We start from the raw sequence: 16,995 nt of genomic DNA, 5'->3' as shown, positions 1-16,995 counted from the left end.
CGGGTGCATACAAACCCAAATAAAAGAGCAAATTATCGGGGGGGAGCATTGTTTTTTTTTGTTTTTGAATGTCTACAAACGTTGGGAATGCCAATGCAGACTGATCCCTTAATAAAAAGTAAAGTGCATAATATTGCAAATTCAACCTTAACTCATTACACATATTCATAACACTCGCTTTAAATGGTAGGTAGCTTTTCTATGCTATAGTTAAAGTTAAATCTTCTGAAGTACTGGTGTTGTGCGAGTAACGGTTTCATTTGTGGTGTGAGGGATTTTGTATTATAAAACAACTTCAGGGTGATTGAATGTTGGTGCCATAACAGTGGCATTCCAAATGTTTGCAGATTTCACTTTATTATGTAATAGCCTTAACATTTTTTCTACAAGTGTGCCTAAACACACACTCGCACACTAACCATTCTGCTTGTTTAGATCTTGTGCGCATATTAAGTGCATACCAGAATGGGCGGTTGCCACAGAACAGATAGGTTTCAAAACCATTATTTACCTTTAAGGGAAGGGGATGGTCTAGACAATGGGGTGCATCTCAAAAGAGTAATAATCTCAGCTAAAAACAGAGTAACCAGAATAAAGCAAATGGTTGTCACCATGACAACCATTTTCCTAATGTCCAGAGTATGTGATGGACAGTGCGTTCTCTCAGAGAGCGTGCCAATGCCCCCTACTTGACACACAGTGTCCAAACTGTGGATACAAACAGGTACGGGGAAGCTGTGAATAAGGATACGTATGCTTCATGGTATCTATAATAAAATCAAAAGTACCTCATTGATAGTACCCTTACCTGTGCAGACTCCAAGGTGCTTCTGCATTGTTTCGCGCTCCGAGTGCTGCAACCATTTCCTAGTACAAATGTTATGTTACGTTAAAGGTGCTTATACTGCACACTGTTGCCACCTTCATGGTTTCTTGGAGCTCTGGTGGATCTGTAAAGCAAGGGGGGTTAGTAGGACTGAGTGGGAGAAAGAGCAAGAAAGCTGTAATGTGTTGTTGGCAGCTTCTGTTCAGGTGACACCGTTCACTGAGCATAGGTGTGTTTTTCGTTTGGTAGCCGCTATGTGCTGTTGGGCGAGGCTATGTGTGGCTTGTTTTGTTGTTGTGGTGTAGTAAAGTGCATGTGGTTTGTTGTGCTGTAGAGGCATGGTTGTGTTTAGTTCAGAGTTTGAGAGGTGTATACAGAAGGGTGAGATTTTAGTAGGGTTGGCTAGTGGCAGTACCCTTTTCTACCCCTGCTGTTCTGACTAACTGTGGCCCAAATCCCTCCCCCTTTCATACATTCTGGTGTGCAGCAATTACCATCCCCATGGGTTCCTCCAGGGGTGATGTGCTCCCTGTGCCCTGCGATCCGTCTGTGCGAGATACTGCTCACTAACACAGATCAGCTAAGTGAATGATATGGCTCACTAATTCAGATGGGCTACACCCATGATGAAACACCTAAGTTTGAGACACCCGAGCAGTGGTAGATAAATGCCCAAATTCGAGACAAGGCAGCAAATAGAAAACACCTTGTTGTGGAGCACTTTGATTTGGAGCACAGCTGTAATGGGAGAGAACTCCCGGAACTGAGACCCAGTAGTAGTGGTGGAACACCTAGAACTGGAACACAGTGCTAGAGGGGCAACACTCAGACCTAGACCAAAGCAGCGATGGGCAAAACACCCAGATCCGAAAGCACAGCACTAGATGCAAAACACCAAGACTCAGAACACAGGTGTAGTATGGAAAAACCCAGAAGTGGAAGGCAGTGTTGGAGGGGAAATGCCTAGAATTGGGGAAAAACAGCAGTGGGGAAAACCATCCAAAACTGGAACCACAGATTAGTGCATTTTATCTTTGTGTTTCTGGGTGAAACACACAGTTCACTTAAACAAAAAAAAACTGCAAATGGTCTAAAGAGTCCCCAGAAGCATCAAACACCACATGTGAATCGCATATTTGACTCATTTCAGCATCTCTTATGTATTGATGATATTACTATAACAAAATAACAAAAGCAGACAATCTCCAGCACAATGCCTGTGGAGAACAAAGATTGCCACCACTTTTAGGTTTTGCTGTTTGAGGCGTTTAAAAATCAACAGACTTGTTTCTGCTAAGCTTAATGCACTATGCCACATAGAAACATGTTAAGCTCAGTCAGAGAGTCGTACTGTAATGTGAATTATGTTAGGTAATATCAGAAGTATTTTTACAACTGCCGGTGACGGAACAGGTAAGTGTCACGATTCCTGCCTCCACCACCCCGGCATATCAGACTGGAGCCAGGCCACAGCCACCTAGTCGGCCCCTAAGGGCCTCTCCATCTCTCCAGACACCTACTTGGACTCAGATTTGGCGCATTTGGCACCAAGCTCACACACAGTCCTGAGATCCACTTTGTATTGGACTTGCAATGTATTATGGGGCAATGGATGCCCCCATGTAATTCAGTTCCTTGAACTGGATGAGCGGTCTAGTCTTTCGGGTGTGGCTCAGCCCAGGGATACCTGGGATACCTACAGACTATTTAAACCACACCCGGCCTGAGAAACATGCTTTGCATTTCTCTGCACCTGCAGCATGGCACTCACCGTGCTCAGATCTCCTGAAGAGGCCCACTTCTTTCTTCAGCGCCAGCGCACCTGCAAGAATAAGAACTTTGTTGCCAATATTCACCTCGAAGAGCATCCAACTTCTGTCCAGCTCTTCCCAGTCTTGCGGATTCCTACGGCAGAGTCATCTCCATCTCGGCACGCCGCGCCCTACCAAAGGGGAGAAGAATAGAAGAAAAGACGTTAGTAAGCATTCTGCAATACTTAGCTCTCTCGAATTTGCAAATAGAGTTTAATCCTTAACTGAACTCCTGTCGATCCGACAACTTCTGCTCTGGAGCATCCCGCCGATCTGAAAAAGGGGAAAAGACACATCAGGTTAGCGCAAAACATTTAAGAGGCGCTGCACATCACGCTTTCTCACCGCAGCTCATCTCCTCAGCTCGCTTCCATGCTGGGTTACTGCGGCACCTAAAAGGACACGGAAAAGACGAACATTGGTTAGTGCTAAGGAAGCCAATAAGCATCACGCTCTGCATTCCTACTTACTTCAGCAGCGCATCACTATCCTCAAGACCTTCATCACCTAAGGAAAGAAAGACACAGTATTAAAGAGACTAGAGCCATCAGAACTTCTGTGAGACTCATTCCAATTACCGGTCGGGGTGAAGCCGCAGCAAGCCCCGTCCGCCGGGCCCGTGCCAGTGAAGCAACTAGGCACACTCCAACCCGCATCACCCAACGCACCCCTGCATCGAAGGCAGGACGGAGAGCGCCCCACATCAAAAAACAAGGTGAGGAGAGGTCCGGGGGAAGGTTGGGACCCAGGGAAGAAAAAGGGGGTCAGACAAGCAAGACCAATAGGGAATTGACCTCTGATAATACTGTGTTTCAGGCCCAGTGCTTGGTTGAGCAAGCCCAGTTAAAGGTTCGAAGTGTTCGGAAGTCCGGAGCGGCTGAGTGGCATCCCCATGGATTTCAGGTGAGCGTTACAGTAAGCAGGCATGGCAAAGTTCAGGGGATTGATAAAGCACTCAGCCTCGTCCTTATGTCAACAGATCGACAGCTGCAACGAGCACCTGTATACACTTAAGATGACCATAGATCCTGGTGTGAGGAGAGGGGCAACAGTCCCACTTTTCCACACCTACCCGTTGTTCTGACATGTTTCTGAAAAGTAGCCAATATCTCGCTTTTGATATGAGGCTTTGAAAGTGTAGTCTTATCTGAACAGGTCTTTGATGAAGAGTCGTATTTCAGCTGCAGGGAATGTTGTTGTGAAGGAGACAGAGTAAACATACATTTCTAGTTCTGATGGCTTGGAAACTAAAAGACGAAAGCAGAGAGAAGGGATGGGATAAAATAGATGGGACAACACTTTATAATGGAGGAGGGTGCGTGCAATAAAAAGGTGAACAGGAATGGTAGCAAAGGAGATGCATAGAAGGGGCAAAAAAGTGGTGTATACCCGACCATGTGACCCAATATTTTTCTAAGCGTGCTGACATACGAATTCATTGTTACTGGACCCAACCAAGTACTCTGTACAAAAAAACCCAAACATCACCCTGAAGAGGTTAAAATGCACAACTTGCTCCAGAAGTGGTTACAATAAATCAAATAACAATTAGTCTTAAAATAAAATCCCCAAAAGAGCTAGAATGTAAACAAAAAACTCAGCTATAACCAGAAGTCCAATTTATTGGTGCCGTTAGATATCTTACCAGTCATATTTCTCAGTTCTGTGCATCTGACTCTTTTCATGGGAGTATTATATTGACTTCACACATTCAAGTCTGTTTTGGGTTGAGAAAATCTGCACCATTTGATCATGGAGTAGTAAAGTACCTTTGGTAAACTTGTGCCTGCTTACCTGCCACCCTCTCAAAGAGATACTAGAGAAAACAGAAATCACAAAGGGTAGATCTCCCACCCATGAGTATGAGTTAGAAACAAACATTATAGTACAGGCAGACTCAGCTCAGCATGTAGAAAGCCCTCTGCAGTACAGGGAGCTCTGTCCCCAGGAAGCCTCTGGGAGCACGCATAACAATTTTACTGTTTTCTGGTGGCAGCTCTGTACTGTTGTTGACAGCCACAGAGGCCCCTGCGCCAGCAAGCAGTTTGAGCAGCAAGGCATATGATGAAAGTCAAGTGACAGATGTACGTGACTCCGTCATCAATGTAATGTTGTAGGCGTCAGATATTCCACTCTAACTCCTTTATTAAGCCCCTGTGGAGGCCGTAAGAGTGCCTGTATTGTGGAAAATGACAAAATGCTAAACTAGCAATCTGCTCACTGCCGTGGTACATCTAAAGAGTTGTGACGTGTGCATCATGTATCAAACCTAACAACTTTTATTGATTTTATCCACACAATGTCAATTTAATCAACAAACCGCTCCATGCCCTAATACATATTCTGAAACGCTGAACGCACATTGATACATGATGTTGATCTGTGTTTTACAACAATGTAGCAAATCTTATAAACGTGGCTCATTTCCTGTAACCAACAGTGGTCTCGACAGCATTGTTTTTTGAAAGAAAATTGCTGGCTGCGGTGGGGGGGGGTCGGTTGGGGGGCACATACTGTAGACCCATACACATCAGAGTGACATCACAGCACATTAGACCAACACCCACAAATAAGTAAATGGACATTTTCAGAGACATTTTAAAACCAAACGTAACTATAACAATAACTTATTTTTAATACAGAGTACTTTAAAATATGTAACATAACTTTAAAGCTGTAGTAAATATTTTTTCAAGTCAAAAAATGTTTTATTAACATATGGCGGCCACCATTTTGGAAGTAAAAATGGCTGCCAAATTCAGCACACAATACAATACAAATGCAGGTAAAGAGTGCAAAAGGGTTGTGGTTTTGGTTTTAGATGGGTGGGAATGGGCGGAAAATCGTATGGATTTAACTTAGAGATGGGCGTGAAATGGGTGGGAGACATAGCTTAACAATTCAAATCCATCATCATATGTCATCTGCATTACAGACCCTCACTCAAAGCCCCTATTTGAAGCTCTTATGTTGAAGCTGTTATTTTAATGACAATAGTTTCAGCTTAAAGGTAGCGCTTTCAGCGCCACCTAATAGCCTAAACTAAAGAGAGCTACATTTCTCTGAAGTTGAAGTTGCATGAAGCTACTGCCAGTGTTTGCATTGGAATCTGCCTTCTTTTATCAGGTGCAAAAAAACAGGCAAATTCCATAGCAATGCATTGATTTTACCCCAGTATGAAAATGTCATGCTGGCATAAAATCACCCAGTTTTGAGAAATGGTAATTGCGTCTGTGCCCCCACTGCAACTGCAAAACTTTGGAAAATACCCCAAGTGTAAAATAAAAGGTGATAAACATGGCATAACCATTTTATGCCAGGTGTTTTACACCTTCTTTAATGCTTTTGGAAAATAAGCCCTTAGTTGTCTTCATCACTTAGCAAGCTTGACTGTCATGAGACAAGTCTTGTAAGAGAGCTTTTTCCAGCTTAGAGTATATTAGAAACTATGTACCTGCCATGCAGTCTTTGCTGATGTCTGGTTCTGCAGTTGGAACATCCGTCTCTCTCTGCAGCAGTTGTGGCACAGCTTCTCGAGTGTTGAATGGTTAACAATGTATTGAGTGGCTGTTGGATGACATGGCCATGAGGCTGAATGCAGGCATCTGCATGGGCATTGCTGTCTATTGCGTGCATAAGATAGTCAATTAGGTGTCTTGTACAAGGAGGCAGGCTTTATGTCCTTCTTTGTAGAGATCTTGGGATAGAAGGAATGGAGATCTCGGACAGACATAAATATGGCCTCTCCCGCTGCCACACTGTCTTAACATTGTGGACAGGCAGAAGCATCTTTGATGAAACTTCACCATTTTGGTTCTTTTTCTCATGAACCAGTTAGGGAGCCAATAGACGTTTCCTCCTTTTTTTAGGATCGATATTTACAGGAACTCTGTCAACTCCTGCCCACACACAATCCCATCTTTAGCCAACCAAGCCTCATACTCGATTAATTTTATGAAAACTCTAGGGGCAAGGTTAAAAGGTGCAAGGTGAAGGCACCCCTCTAGGGAGTTTTGGGGCTATATGAGTGGACATTCACCCAGTTTTGCATCATCACTGATGGAGAGCCGGAGCATTATGAAAGCAAGACTTCTTAAGTGCCAGAGAGGCAGTAGATAAGGGGATAATGGTGACCCCCAGCTGGCCAATACAAATACGAACTACCCTTGAAGAGGAAGATCAGGAAAACATAATTCTATTCTCTCTCCCTAATTAGCAGAGTGGCACTGGCTCCATCCCCAGTTGGGATAATTGCGAATGCTGAAGGGAGGAAGATGAAGATGCCCCCTGGAGACCTGGGAGACTGCATTGTGGTAATATCCCTCACCTCCCGGTAACATGCATTCTTCTTCACTTCCATAGGTATGCTGCTCTGTGTATTATCCACTCTGTAAAAGATCAGCTGACTGCCTGTGCCTGGCCTATGCAAATGAAACCCCCTAAATTGCATATTAAATGTTAGCAATGGTATTTGTGAGTGCCACTTGATAAACCAGCACTTTCCACTCATCGCTCTTTTCCTTATTTATATTATGGGTGGTTGCCTCTCTTTCATGTGTGTTAAAGGCTTCTCATGTAGGGCTGTGGATTTCACGTGTGGCTTTAACAACAGAGACATTATTTGTGTTTTCTATTATTTGTGTTTGTTCAATGCGAATACCGGAGCCTGGGTTTCTATGATTTTTATAAAACTGCTGCTTTTCGTACATTCAGTAATAGGTTTCCTTTTCTTTGTTCCAGGCTCTGTTTCTCAATGCAAGCACGCGGAGAGACCGAACGGGAGAAGCTGCTGCTAATGTATCAAACAAATGATCAAATCGTGAATGGACTGTTTCCCGTCAACAAAGACTTGGCGTTAGAAATGGCAGCCCTCTTGGCTCAGGTACCTGTTGGCTTCACCACTCTCTTCACTTGTTAAAATTAATAAAATAGCAGTGTGGGAGGACACTCAGGAAAAATATTTGAAACACTGGCTCTGTTAACATGGTATCTCACATGTGGGAACAGCCATGGTATAGCTTTATGCCCTTTCACCTGAGGTGTGAAAAAGAGAGGAATTATTTTCTTTTATGACGTTACTCTACTTTTGTACTGTGTCAATCATCACTGTAGTAGTTTCAAAGCACAGAATTCTTGTTTGAGGTATTTTTTCCCCCCGCCCAGGGTCACCAGATCTTAGTCTGCTGGGAAGAATAGCATGAGCGAAGTTAGTGAAGGGAAAGCTGTTAATGAGTTTGCAGGCACAGCGTGGGAGTGATGCAGGGCTAAATGCATGTATTAGTACTGATACGTGTTTATCCCTTATAGAGGGACTATCTTCTAGAACAGGGGTCTGCAACCTTTGGTTCGCCCTATGTTTTGGACAACAACTTCCATCATCCCTATTTAGCATAGTCTATGGTGAGAGGTCATGGGGGTTGTAGTCCAAAACATCTGGCGAGCCGCAGGTTGCAGACCCCTCTTCTGGAAAGAGGCAACACAGAAGAATATGTGTTGTTCTGATATATGCACTGGGTTTCCAAGGCAATTTTAGAGTATTATAAGAAAGCGATCATGTAGTGCTGTGTGCCTGAGGGGGTTCAGATCATGCTTTGGCAATCCTGGTAAATAGGTAGGCTTACAGTTCCTGTTGTGTCTATTCATGGTACCGCAGGTAAATTCCAGCATCAGAAGTGTACTTCAGTTCATTTCTTAAACATTATTTCCAAATACCTTTATTAAATATTTTTTAATTTAATTTGCGTTGCTGCTTGCACTAAGACAACCTTACACAATCTTAAAACAATCAATACCTTTTCTCTTTAAGGGTTTCCTAGAGAGAGCCAGGGGGAGAATGCAGTCTTCTGTGTATTTGGTAGAGGGAGCAGCACACACAGCTTAAAATACCCTTCCTTCCCTCTCACCCCTTGAAACTCTCCACTACACACAGCCACACACATGCAAAACATTTACCTCTAAACCTTCAGCAAAGGCTAAGCTTTTCCATCAAGATGCTATGTCTATCCTTAAGGAAAGCAATTGAGAAGGCAATTTGCACTACTAAAGTGAAGATGTCCAAGCGTCAAATTGCCATGAAGCCAGATAGTTCAACGTGCTGAGGGGAGAAATGGGAAGCCATTCTCTGACACAGAAAATGGGGATATATACTGTTATGGTGATGGTTCCTTATGTAACCCCTAAAGGCTCTTAGCCTGCCTCAAAGCGCTGAAGGTGACTGAGTTATGTAAAACATTTAATGATTTGTAATGAGCACAAGACACTACTGACTTTTAAACAATGAGTGACATCAAGCATAGCATTTTATAAATGATGTATTAGTAAAATATTCCAACGTAGTGCATTCTAGAATCAATTTCACAAGCTTTAGTTGGTGTAACAAAGGGACAAAGGGCATACGATCTTGCTGAGAGATCTGCATCCTAAAATGCTTCCCTCCTTGCTTAAAAGCATACTTGAGAAGTCAGAACACCTCAAAACATTGTTCTTCTTTGCCAACTTGTTCATCCTTTACTCCTTCTAGAGAACTATCCACTAACCTGGCAGCTGGCTATATCAATATAAGAATGTTATGTACACTAGAGTAATGGCTCAAAGAGATAAGTCCACTGTTGAGCCAAACATATATTTTCCCTGCAGCGTTTCAGCTTCTGCCTTCCTCAGGTAGTGTAAGATATCTCTCTTAGTGACTGGCAGGTCACAGTGCAGCATTTTACCAGAAGCATTTGCACCCAAGAATCCATTTGGAATGTAGCACAAATCCAGTCCTGAGAACAGTCTGGGTAGTCCTAGATCAGCTGTTTTTTTCACTGATATTCAGTCCACCCAGATGCAATGATTGTAAACAGTAAATGGTAGAAGTTGTCTCTCGGGTACAGCAGCTCTGTCCTCAAGACATGTTCCATAGGGAAATCCTCATGTCTAACAATGAGTGGTCTTAAGGGTTAAAATGATTGGCTGCACACTGGTTCACTCTTTTTTCACAAATTGCAGATTATCAATTTCTGAGGCTAGTGCAAAGGTCATTGGTAGTAAAGCCTCCATATTGTTTGATGTAGTTCTGCTATTGGCACTGAATCATAAAAACCACATTGGATGATGGGCAAGCAAGATGATGTTTTATTCCATAGGTTCTCCCAGTGGTCGAGCTTGTGACAGTGGAGGTTTATAAAAGGTATTCTGTGTGATGCATTTCTTGGGGTCAGAACAGAACACTCCTGCGAGAGAGAAGACACCTTTCTGTTGGGAAGCATGAAATAGGTGTATTTGTATTTTATTAATTGTTATAGTGATTGATGCCTAAGCGCTGAACATAGCAACATCGGTATAAAACATGGAAAAATGCAAGAAAACCACCAGACCAATGGGATAGAAAATAATTTTTTTAGATGACATTTGAAGAGGGTAAGGGATGACGTGGAAGGCAAAAAGAGGGGAAGAGAGTTCCAATTCATAGGGGCCAAGAGAGAAAAATGAATGATTTTCAAAGGAAAGCCAATGCATAGAGTGCAGAGCAGATGTGATGGAGTCAGTGGGAGAAAGTGAGCAAAATATGCAAATTGGAGAATAGTATATAGAGCAGAGAGGGGCAACTTGAGATGCAGGGAGTACAAGGAGGAGAGAGGAGTAGTAAAATAGTCAAGAGAAGACTAGCGAGGAAAAAGGAAGTTTAGCAGAGGGAAAGGTAAGAAACCAATGAGCTTTTTTAATAGTAAATGGTTGATTGCGACAAGAGCGGGAGAGAGAAGATATATGAGCAGAAAAGGAGAGTGAAGAATCGAGTATGATGGCAAGATTATGGGCTGAGGGAGAGATAGCAAGAGGAGGGGAAGGCAAGAGGAGGAGAGGGGGATGGTCGAAGCTGGGAAGAAAATAACCTCACTTTTCGAGGGATTGAGATGAATATAGTGAGTGGACATCCAATATTGAATTGCAAGGAAGCAACTAGACAAGGAAGAGTGGATGGAATTAGTAAAAGGGGGAAAGATAGAAATATTTGTGAATCGTCTGAATGGAGGTGATACAAACAGCCAAAGGATGAAATAGCACAGCCAAAAGGAGATGTGTAGAGAGAAAAAAGCAGAGGTCCAAGGACTGAGCCTTGAAGTGGGGCAGGAGTGACCAGCCCAGGAAGCAGAGAAAAAGAGTGCCCTGAGAGGTAGGAACTAAACCAGTTAAGAACAGAATCCCGGAAAACCAAATTGGCAAGAGAACAGAGCAAGATGGTGTGGTCGACCGTGTCAAATATGGCCAAAAGATCAAGAAGAGAAGAAAGTTTTGAGTGACTGGAAGAAAGAAGTGTTTTGGTGAAAGATAGAAGAGCAGTTTCTGTCAAGTGACATGGCCTAAAGCCAGACTGGAAGGGAGGTAGAAGAGAGTGTAAGTCGATAAAGGTGGAAACTTGGGTCTAAACAATTTTCTCTAGAAGCTCAGAAAGAAAGGGAAGAAGAGATATAGGATACAATTTAATAGGCGAAGAAGAATCAAGCTTAGGCTTTCTCAGAATAGGAAGGATTGTAGCATGCTTAAAACACGAGAGAACAGTAGAGGAAGAGAGTGAGGTATTGAAGAGGGCAGTGAGATACGGCAGAAATGTTGAATAAACTGTGAGGATTAGTGGAGAAGGAAGAGAGTGATCAGGAGAAGAGGTGTGCACTCTGGCTAGAGGGGAGGGAAATATCACCATCGGAGAGAGGGGAGAATGTCGACATCACAGGGGAGGAATCCTTAGAATAGGTGAACGGCGAAGAAGGAACAGTAGAAGAGGTCTATGTAACACTCCCGGGAATATAACTATTTGTTTTAATCCAGCACTAACAATAGGTTTATGTAAATTCAGAGCTCAACGATAGCAATGACTGATGGTTTTGGGAAAGCATTTTGCAGTATTTCTGAGTTGGCCAGTGTGGAAATGTTTCCTGACTGATCTTTTTGAAGATGGGTTCTGTTGGATGATAATCCACCACCAGGCGAACCCTGTCACATTTGCTTCTGCTATTGGTGCTCCAAGCAAGTGTTTCCCTGGGTAATGTAAGGGTGCAGATGTATGAGTCTGACAGTGGTGGCATGTTTGTTGGCAAATACTTTTATTTGTAAAAGTAAAAGAAAATGAAAACCTATCCTGCCCTAACTCTGAAGAGTTGCCCTACCTCAACAAAAGTACTAAGGACTCTGTCAGGATGACCTGTAAAATAATGTGTCCACCGTCTTGTGTCCAAACCTATTTCTGCCCCCTTACACTCTAAAGTAACTAAGGATAACCGAGTATTTTTGTGATCCAAAAGGAGGTTTCTCTCCCTCAGGATATGGATTCGATTGTTCAGTTCTTGATGACAAAACCGAAGGAATTATTCTTTAACTTAAAAGTTCTTGCTCTTTAAATGTTCTTCTAAATGTATACAAAACACAGTTCTCAAATGTCAGAGGCGAGTCCCTTCCCATGCTCTGTCCAACTTACAAATGCAACGTCAAGTCTGGTTCACCATTCTGCCAGACTTGACTGTAGATTTCCAAACACACAGTTCCCAAGTATCAGGGTGAGCCTCTTCCCCTGTTCCTTCTCCTGGTCAGAACCGTTGCCTCGAATCTGGTTCACTATCCTGCCCGACTTGACTGTAGAATTGAAGAAAATGTCTCTTTTCCATGCACTGGGTCCTCAACCCCTTCGTATGGTTTTATGCACCGCTCTTACATGGTTCCCAGACCCTTCTGGGCTGTTTAGGATTTCCCCGACTCGCTCTGCAATTTGTTTCTCTTCTGTGTTGGTCCCAGACACCTTCACATTATCTTGGGACCTCCCCGACTTGTTTTGGGCCTGAGCCCGTAACTCTGTGCTTCTTTGTGTTTGTGTGGGTCCTTGATCCCTGTGTACTGCTTTGGCGGGCCTCACCCGACTTCATGTGGGTCCCAGACCCTGTTTTGTTGTTTTTGTGGGGCCACTGTCCTTATTTCACTTGACGACCAACTGTAAAGACCGGGTGTTTTCTCCTGACAAGTACTATTCCATATAGAATGTGTCTTAACTTTGTTTATAGCTTTTATTGTTATCTTATTATCCCTTTCTGTCTCCTGTGATTTTGGTATGTGTCTCTTTCCTTTCTTTGGCTGCTCCATGTCCCACCAGCTGGCCTGATTCTTTTCCTACTTTTTGAAATGCTGACGCAGTCCTGTCCTGGGAATAGAGTGGGGCTACGCTGTTGATTCCGCAGTCAGCATCCTGCTTCCAGCAGCTTTGCAGCAATAGGCTGTCCCTCGCGTCCTCGACTGCACAGCTTCTTCTTTCTTCAGTTTCTCTGGTCGGGTTTTCTCCTTCCCAGACACTGGACAAGGTCTTGGTCCACCGACCAAGTGGAGACACTCGTGTCTCCTCGAAAGCCTTTTGTCTTCTCCATGGGTCTTTCACCACGGAACCAGCATTCCATTCCTCGTTCCTCCATGGCTGACTTGACGAGGTCCATAGTCCTTCTTTGTTTTTCATCTCTGGGCTGCCTCTAGAAAGCTGTACCGCGCATGTTGGTTCCGCGGTGGGCTTTGCCTCCCTTTTTAATCTTCTTCGTACCAGTGATTGTATGCACTCCACCTAGGTAAACCTCACACTTCCTCGTCCCAGTATGATTGGAGTCCTCAGCTCTACAGAGGTACATAGAGGTGTGGGGGACCACAGGGGACTGAGCGGGATGAGAAGAGAGATGGAACAAAAATGAAGGGGGTGAATACTGCATAATCCCAAGGCTATTGTCACTGGTCCCATGGAACTCTTCCCGCCCCATAAGATCCACCCGCTGAGTACCACGCACAGGAGGACAAAAGGTTGCAGCCTCACTCCCTGGTCTCATGGGAAAGGGCTCCCCCATGGGAGCAGTGAAAATACCCTGGGAATCGTCACAGTAATTTAAATGATGTCTGAATCTGCCGCTGTATGATGTACAAAGGTAGCCACTCAGTCAGGATTGATTAGTTATCTCCTCAGTATGCATTTTGCGAGTGTCTTCATTGCTGCAGATATGTCATTATCACAGAGCTTGTCTATCGATGATGCATACATTAATATAATGTGGCTAGCAGGATTTCAAGTTTATATACAGAGGGGCATCAGTTGGTTTAGAGTGCAGATCTGTTACTATCTTATACTGTCTAATGCAACGAAACACATCCAGAAAGGAAATGATCAGATCTTTCAAAGGTTTTGCCACCAATGAATTTGATGGTGGAATAGATACTGTTGGTAATAGTTGAGAATTCTGCCAGAGCTTTCCCCCCGCCTTTCTACATTCCCTGCAATTTGCTTAGGGGGGTGGGGGCTGCTTAGTACATCATCCCCCCTGCTGACATACACCACTGAAGGCTTATTTATATTAGCACAATCCCTGAAAGATCTTATACAAGCAAAAGGTCCTGAAAACCCACCCCAAACTCGTCACCCATACTTTCAAGCTCTTCTTTATTATATATATATATATCTTTTAGAATGGAGCAGTGCCTCTCCACTTTCTCAAAGTTTGACCCCTTTAGTATCACTAGCCTTAGGACTGTTAGCAACCTACCAGGGATTTCCACCCAAATCAAGTAGTCCATAAAATGCAATCAAGACTACAGCTATATTGCTTTGGCCAGGACGTGTTATGAAATAGTCTGATCTGTGTAACATAGGGGCTATCGCATGAGGCTCCCAGACTTATCTGTAGTGCTCAATAAAAGTGCACCATGAGGTCTTACTAAAGCGACTGGCCTCAGTGTGATCATTTGGTGATTCCTCTATTTGCATCTGAGGTCTTACTGGGGGCAGCCTCTCAACTGCTTAAATTGGTATTTGGCATCCTCTTTACTTGGCTAAAAGAGAATTCAGTGATGATTCATCCAAACGTGCATAACACACACCTTGCTGTGTTTTTTATACAATTGATCCGTTATGGATTTGACCACTGATGATCTGTTTGGAAATAATTCAGTATTGAATGACAAATAGTTGCCTGCAACTAGTAGTATTAGCAGTTGTGTTGCAATCAACTCATGGTTAATTAACGTAAGGCAATGTATGCACAGACCTCTTGGTGGGGGGAGAAGCAAGACACATCCGTGTCCACCCCCGTAAGAGGCCCCCATCTTCCTGTCTGATGACAAACGTAATTGCAAATTTTTTACAGAATACAAATAACACATTGCAATATTATGTTGTGCACTGTTGACGCTCTGAGCCTGCTGCTTGTTGTTGTTGTCAGCTTAATTCCAGTCTGATCAATTAATCGTGTAATGTGCTATTTGCTCACTGTAGTAGCATAGTTTGTGTGCTCAGTATTACACAATGTTGAGTTTTCACCTTTCTTTGAGGAATGTATTGAGCAAGTGCAATAGCCTAAGTTGAAACACAAATTGCTACATTTGAAGACCACGTTGCTTAAGCATTTGCTGCAGAGATCCATTTAAATGCCAGATTACAGTACCATATCCCAGTAAGGTCAACACAGCCTTTCATTTCTCTGAGGTTGATAAATGTGAGTATATAAACTTAGGTGATGGTCACACCCACTGCGCTACAAAACAATAATGTACTTGCACCTGGAAGAGCTTGTTATCAAATCTAACATAGCATCAGTATGGTGCAGATCTAGATCTTGGTCCCTTCAAACAAGTGTTGAAAAAACTGGATAGCTGGGTCAATTGTTTACCATCCTCTTGTAATTTAAAAAGTTTTAGATGTAGACCAGACACAGATCTGCTGTGAGACACTTCTTAGGAAAGTCCAGGTTAATTTATTTGCAAGTTTCAGTTACTCTTGAGAAATATACGTAAGCAGCCACCTACCGGCTATCCTCAACCTTTCCAGCTCGGGCCCCCAACTGACACAAGTGTCCTCAAGAACACCCCAACTCTCCAAGATGGTACAAGGGTTTTTATTGAGAGCATAAATAGGCTCCAACTAAAGGCCTTCTCCCTCTCTTATGTCTTCCCTGGTTCTTCCTCCACCCTAGCCCAGACTCCCCTAAACTCCAAGATGGTCACTATAGGTTGGTAACCCCTACTGTGTAGAATCTGACTGGCTAGTGCTGAGGGACTGAGGGTAACCACCTTCTCTCTCAGACTCCCTTCAGAGTCTTCTAGGTGTAGCCTCACCTCCGGCCCCCCAAGAATAAGGCTCACAGGACTTGATGCCTTCCAGTTGCCCAGGTTTCACTTTACTTTTCCTCTAACACACTACTCATCACCTTGATGTTCTTCCTTCATTTCCCTCCCTTTCTTCTCTCCCACATTCCTTCTCTTCCGTCCACTCCCTTTCTTCTCTCCCTCTCTTTTTATCTGTTTCCCCCTCTGCTGTCATTCCACATCAGATCTACTCCCTTCTCTGCTATGCTCTACTATTCCTCCCTCCCACTCCACTAATCCCTACTACTCCACTCCCACTACACTCTACTCCTATTACTCTCTACTCTCCACTCCTACTGCTTTCTAATCCTCTGCCACTACTCTCCACTGAACACTACACCCACCCTCCTCCCACAGTCACCCTCCTTTCACACTTTGTCACCTTTCTCACTCAGCCTCACTCACCTACACACCCACTTAGGCTCACTCACCTTTCTCACCATACATACACTCTCACACCCAAGTACCACTTTCTCTCGTTGCACCTTGAAACACTTGTGTATAGGTGCATAATAAATAACAAATCAATCAATCAATCAATCTCACCAACCAACACCTCACCTTGCACATGCTCCCAGTAATTCTCTTCACGCTCCACTCGATCATCCTTCCTCCGTCTGCTCTCTCAGTCTACCTTCTTCTCCCTTCACCTCACCCAAGCAACCTACAGTCACCAGTTCTTCCTGTCCCCTTTTGTCACAACCGCTGGTTTCTGGCGCTTATGGAAGAGGTGGAAACATGGCGGTCGTCAGACCGTGCCGCCACGTTGTGCTCACTAGCGCGGTTTACGTTCTAGTCCTTTCCAACATGGCCGCCGCTGTGTGTACTTCTCTGTTCACGCTCGGCGGTTCGGCGCGTTGCAACTTCTGAATTCTTCTTCGTTGCGAGCGCTCCACTGTACTCTCGCTTAGCGGAGTTCCGCTCCTATCCTATATTTCTCCTGTTATCCTCTCTCTCTCTTACCGGTGCTCCTTCTTGTACTCGGGCACAGTTGCTCTCCTTCCTTCTTTCCTCTTGCCTTACTTGTTTTAGTTTCTCTCTCTGGCCTCCCCCCCAGCTCTACACTTATTGCCACACCCTACCGTCAGTTTTGCCGGTCTCCCGCATTCCAGCTGGCTTTGGATCTTCCTCTCGTTCCGCACCATCGGATACCTACACTCCAAAGGGGTTTTTGTGCCGTTGGGCTTTTCCCCTTGCCGCACTTGTCTGTCGCAGGGGGGG

The 16,995-nt window shown here is 44.0% G+C and overlaps 1 protein-coding gene across 1 annotated transcript in view; it reads left to right on the top strand.

Moving 5' to 3' along the window:
• PLEKHH2 (pleckstrin homology, MyTH4 and FERM domain containing H2) overlaps window positions 1-16,995 on the top strand; it is a 1,974,292-nt gene that overhangs the window by 1,633,198 nt on the left and 324,099 nt on the right. The window contains exon 24 of the mRNA XM_069608462.1: window positions 7,378-7,519. Coding sequence (XP_069464563.1) covers window positions 7,378-7,519 — 142 coding nt within the window. The remainder of the gene's footprint in view (window positions 1-7,377; window positions 7,520-16,995) is intronic.

Source organism: Ambystoma mexicanum, chromosome 4q (assembly GCF_040938575.1).
Source record: "Ambystoma mexicanum isolate Mex_15411 chromosome 4q, UKY_AmexF1_1, whole genome shotgun sequence".
NCBI classification, from domain to species: domain Eukaryota; kingdom Metazoa; phylum Chordata; class Amphibia; order Caudata; family Ambystomatidae; genus Ambystoma; species Ambystoma mexicanum.
The sequence above is the reverse complement of the archived record's forward strand: the minus strand, read 5'-3'. Positions and strand labels throughout refer to the sequence as shown.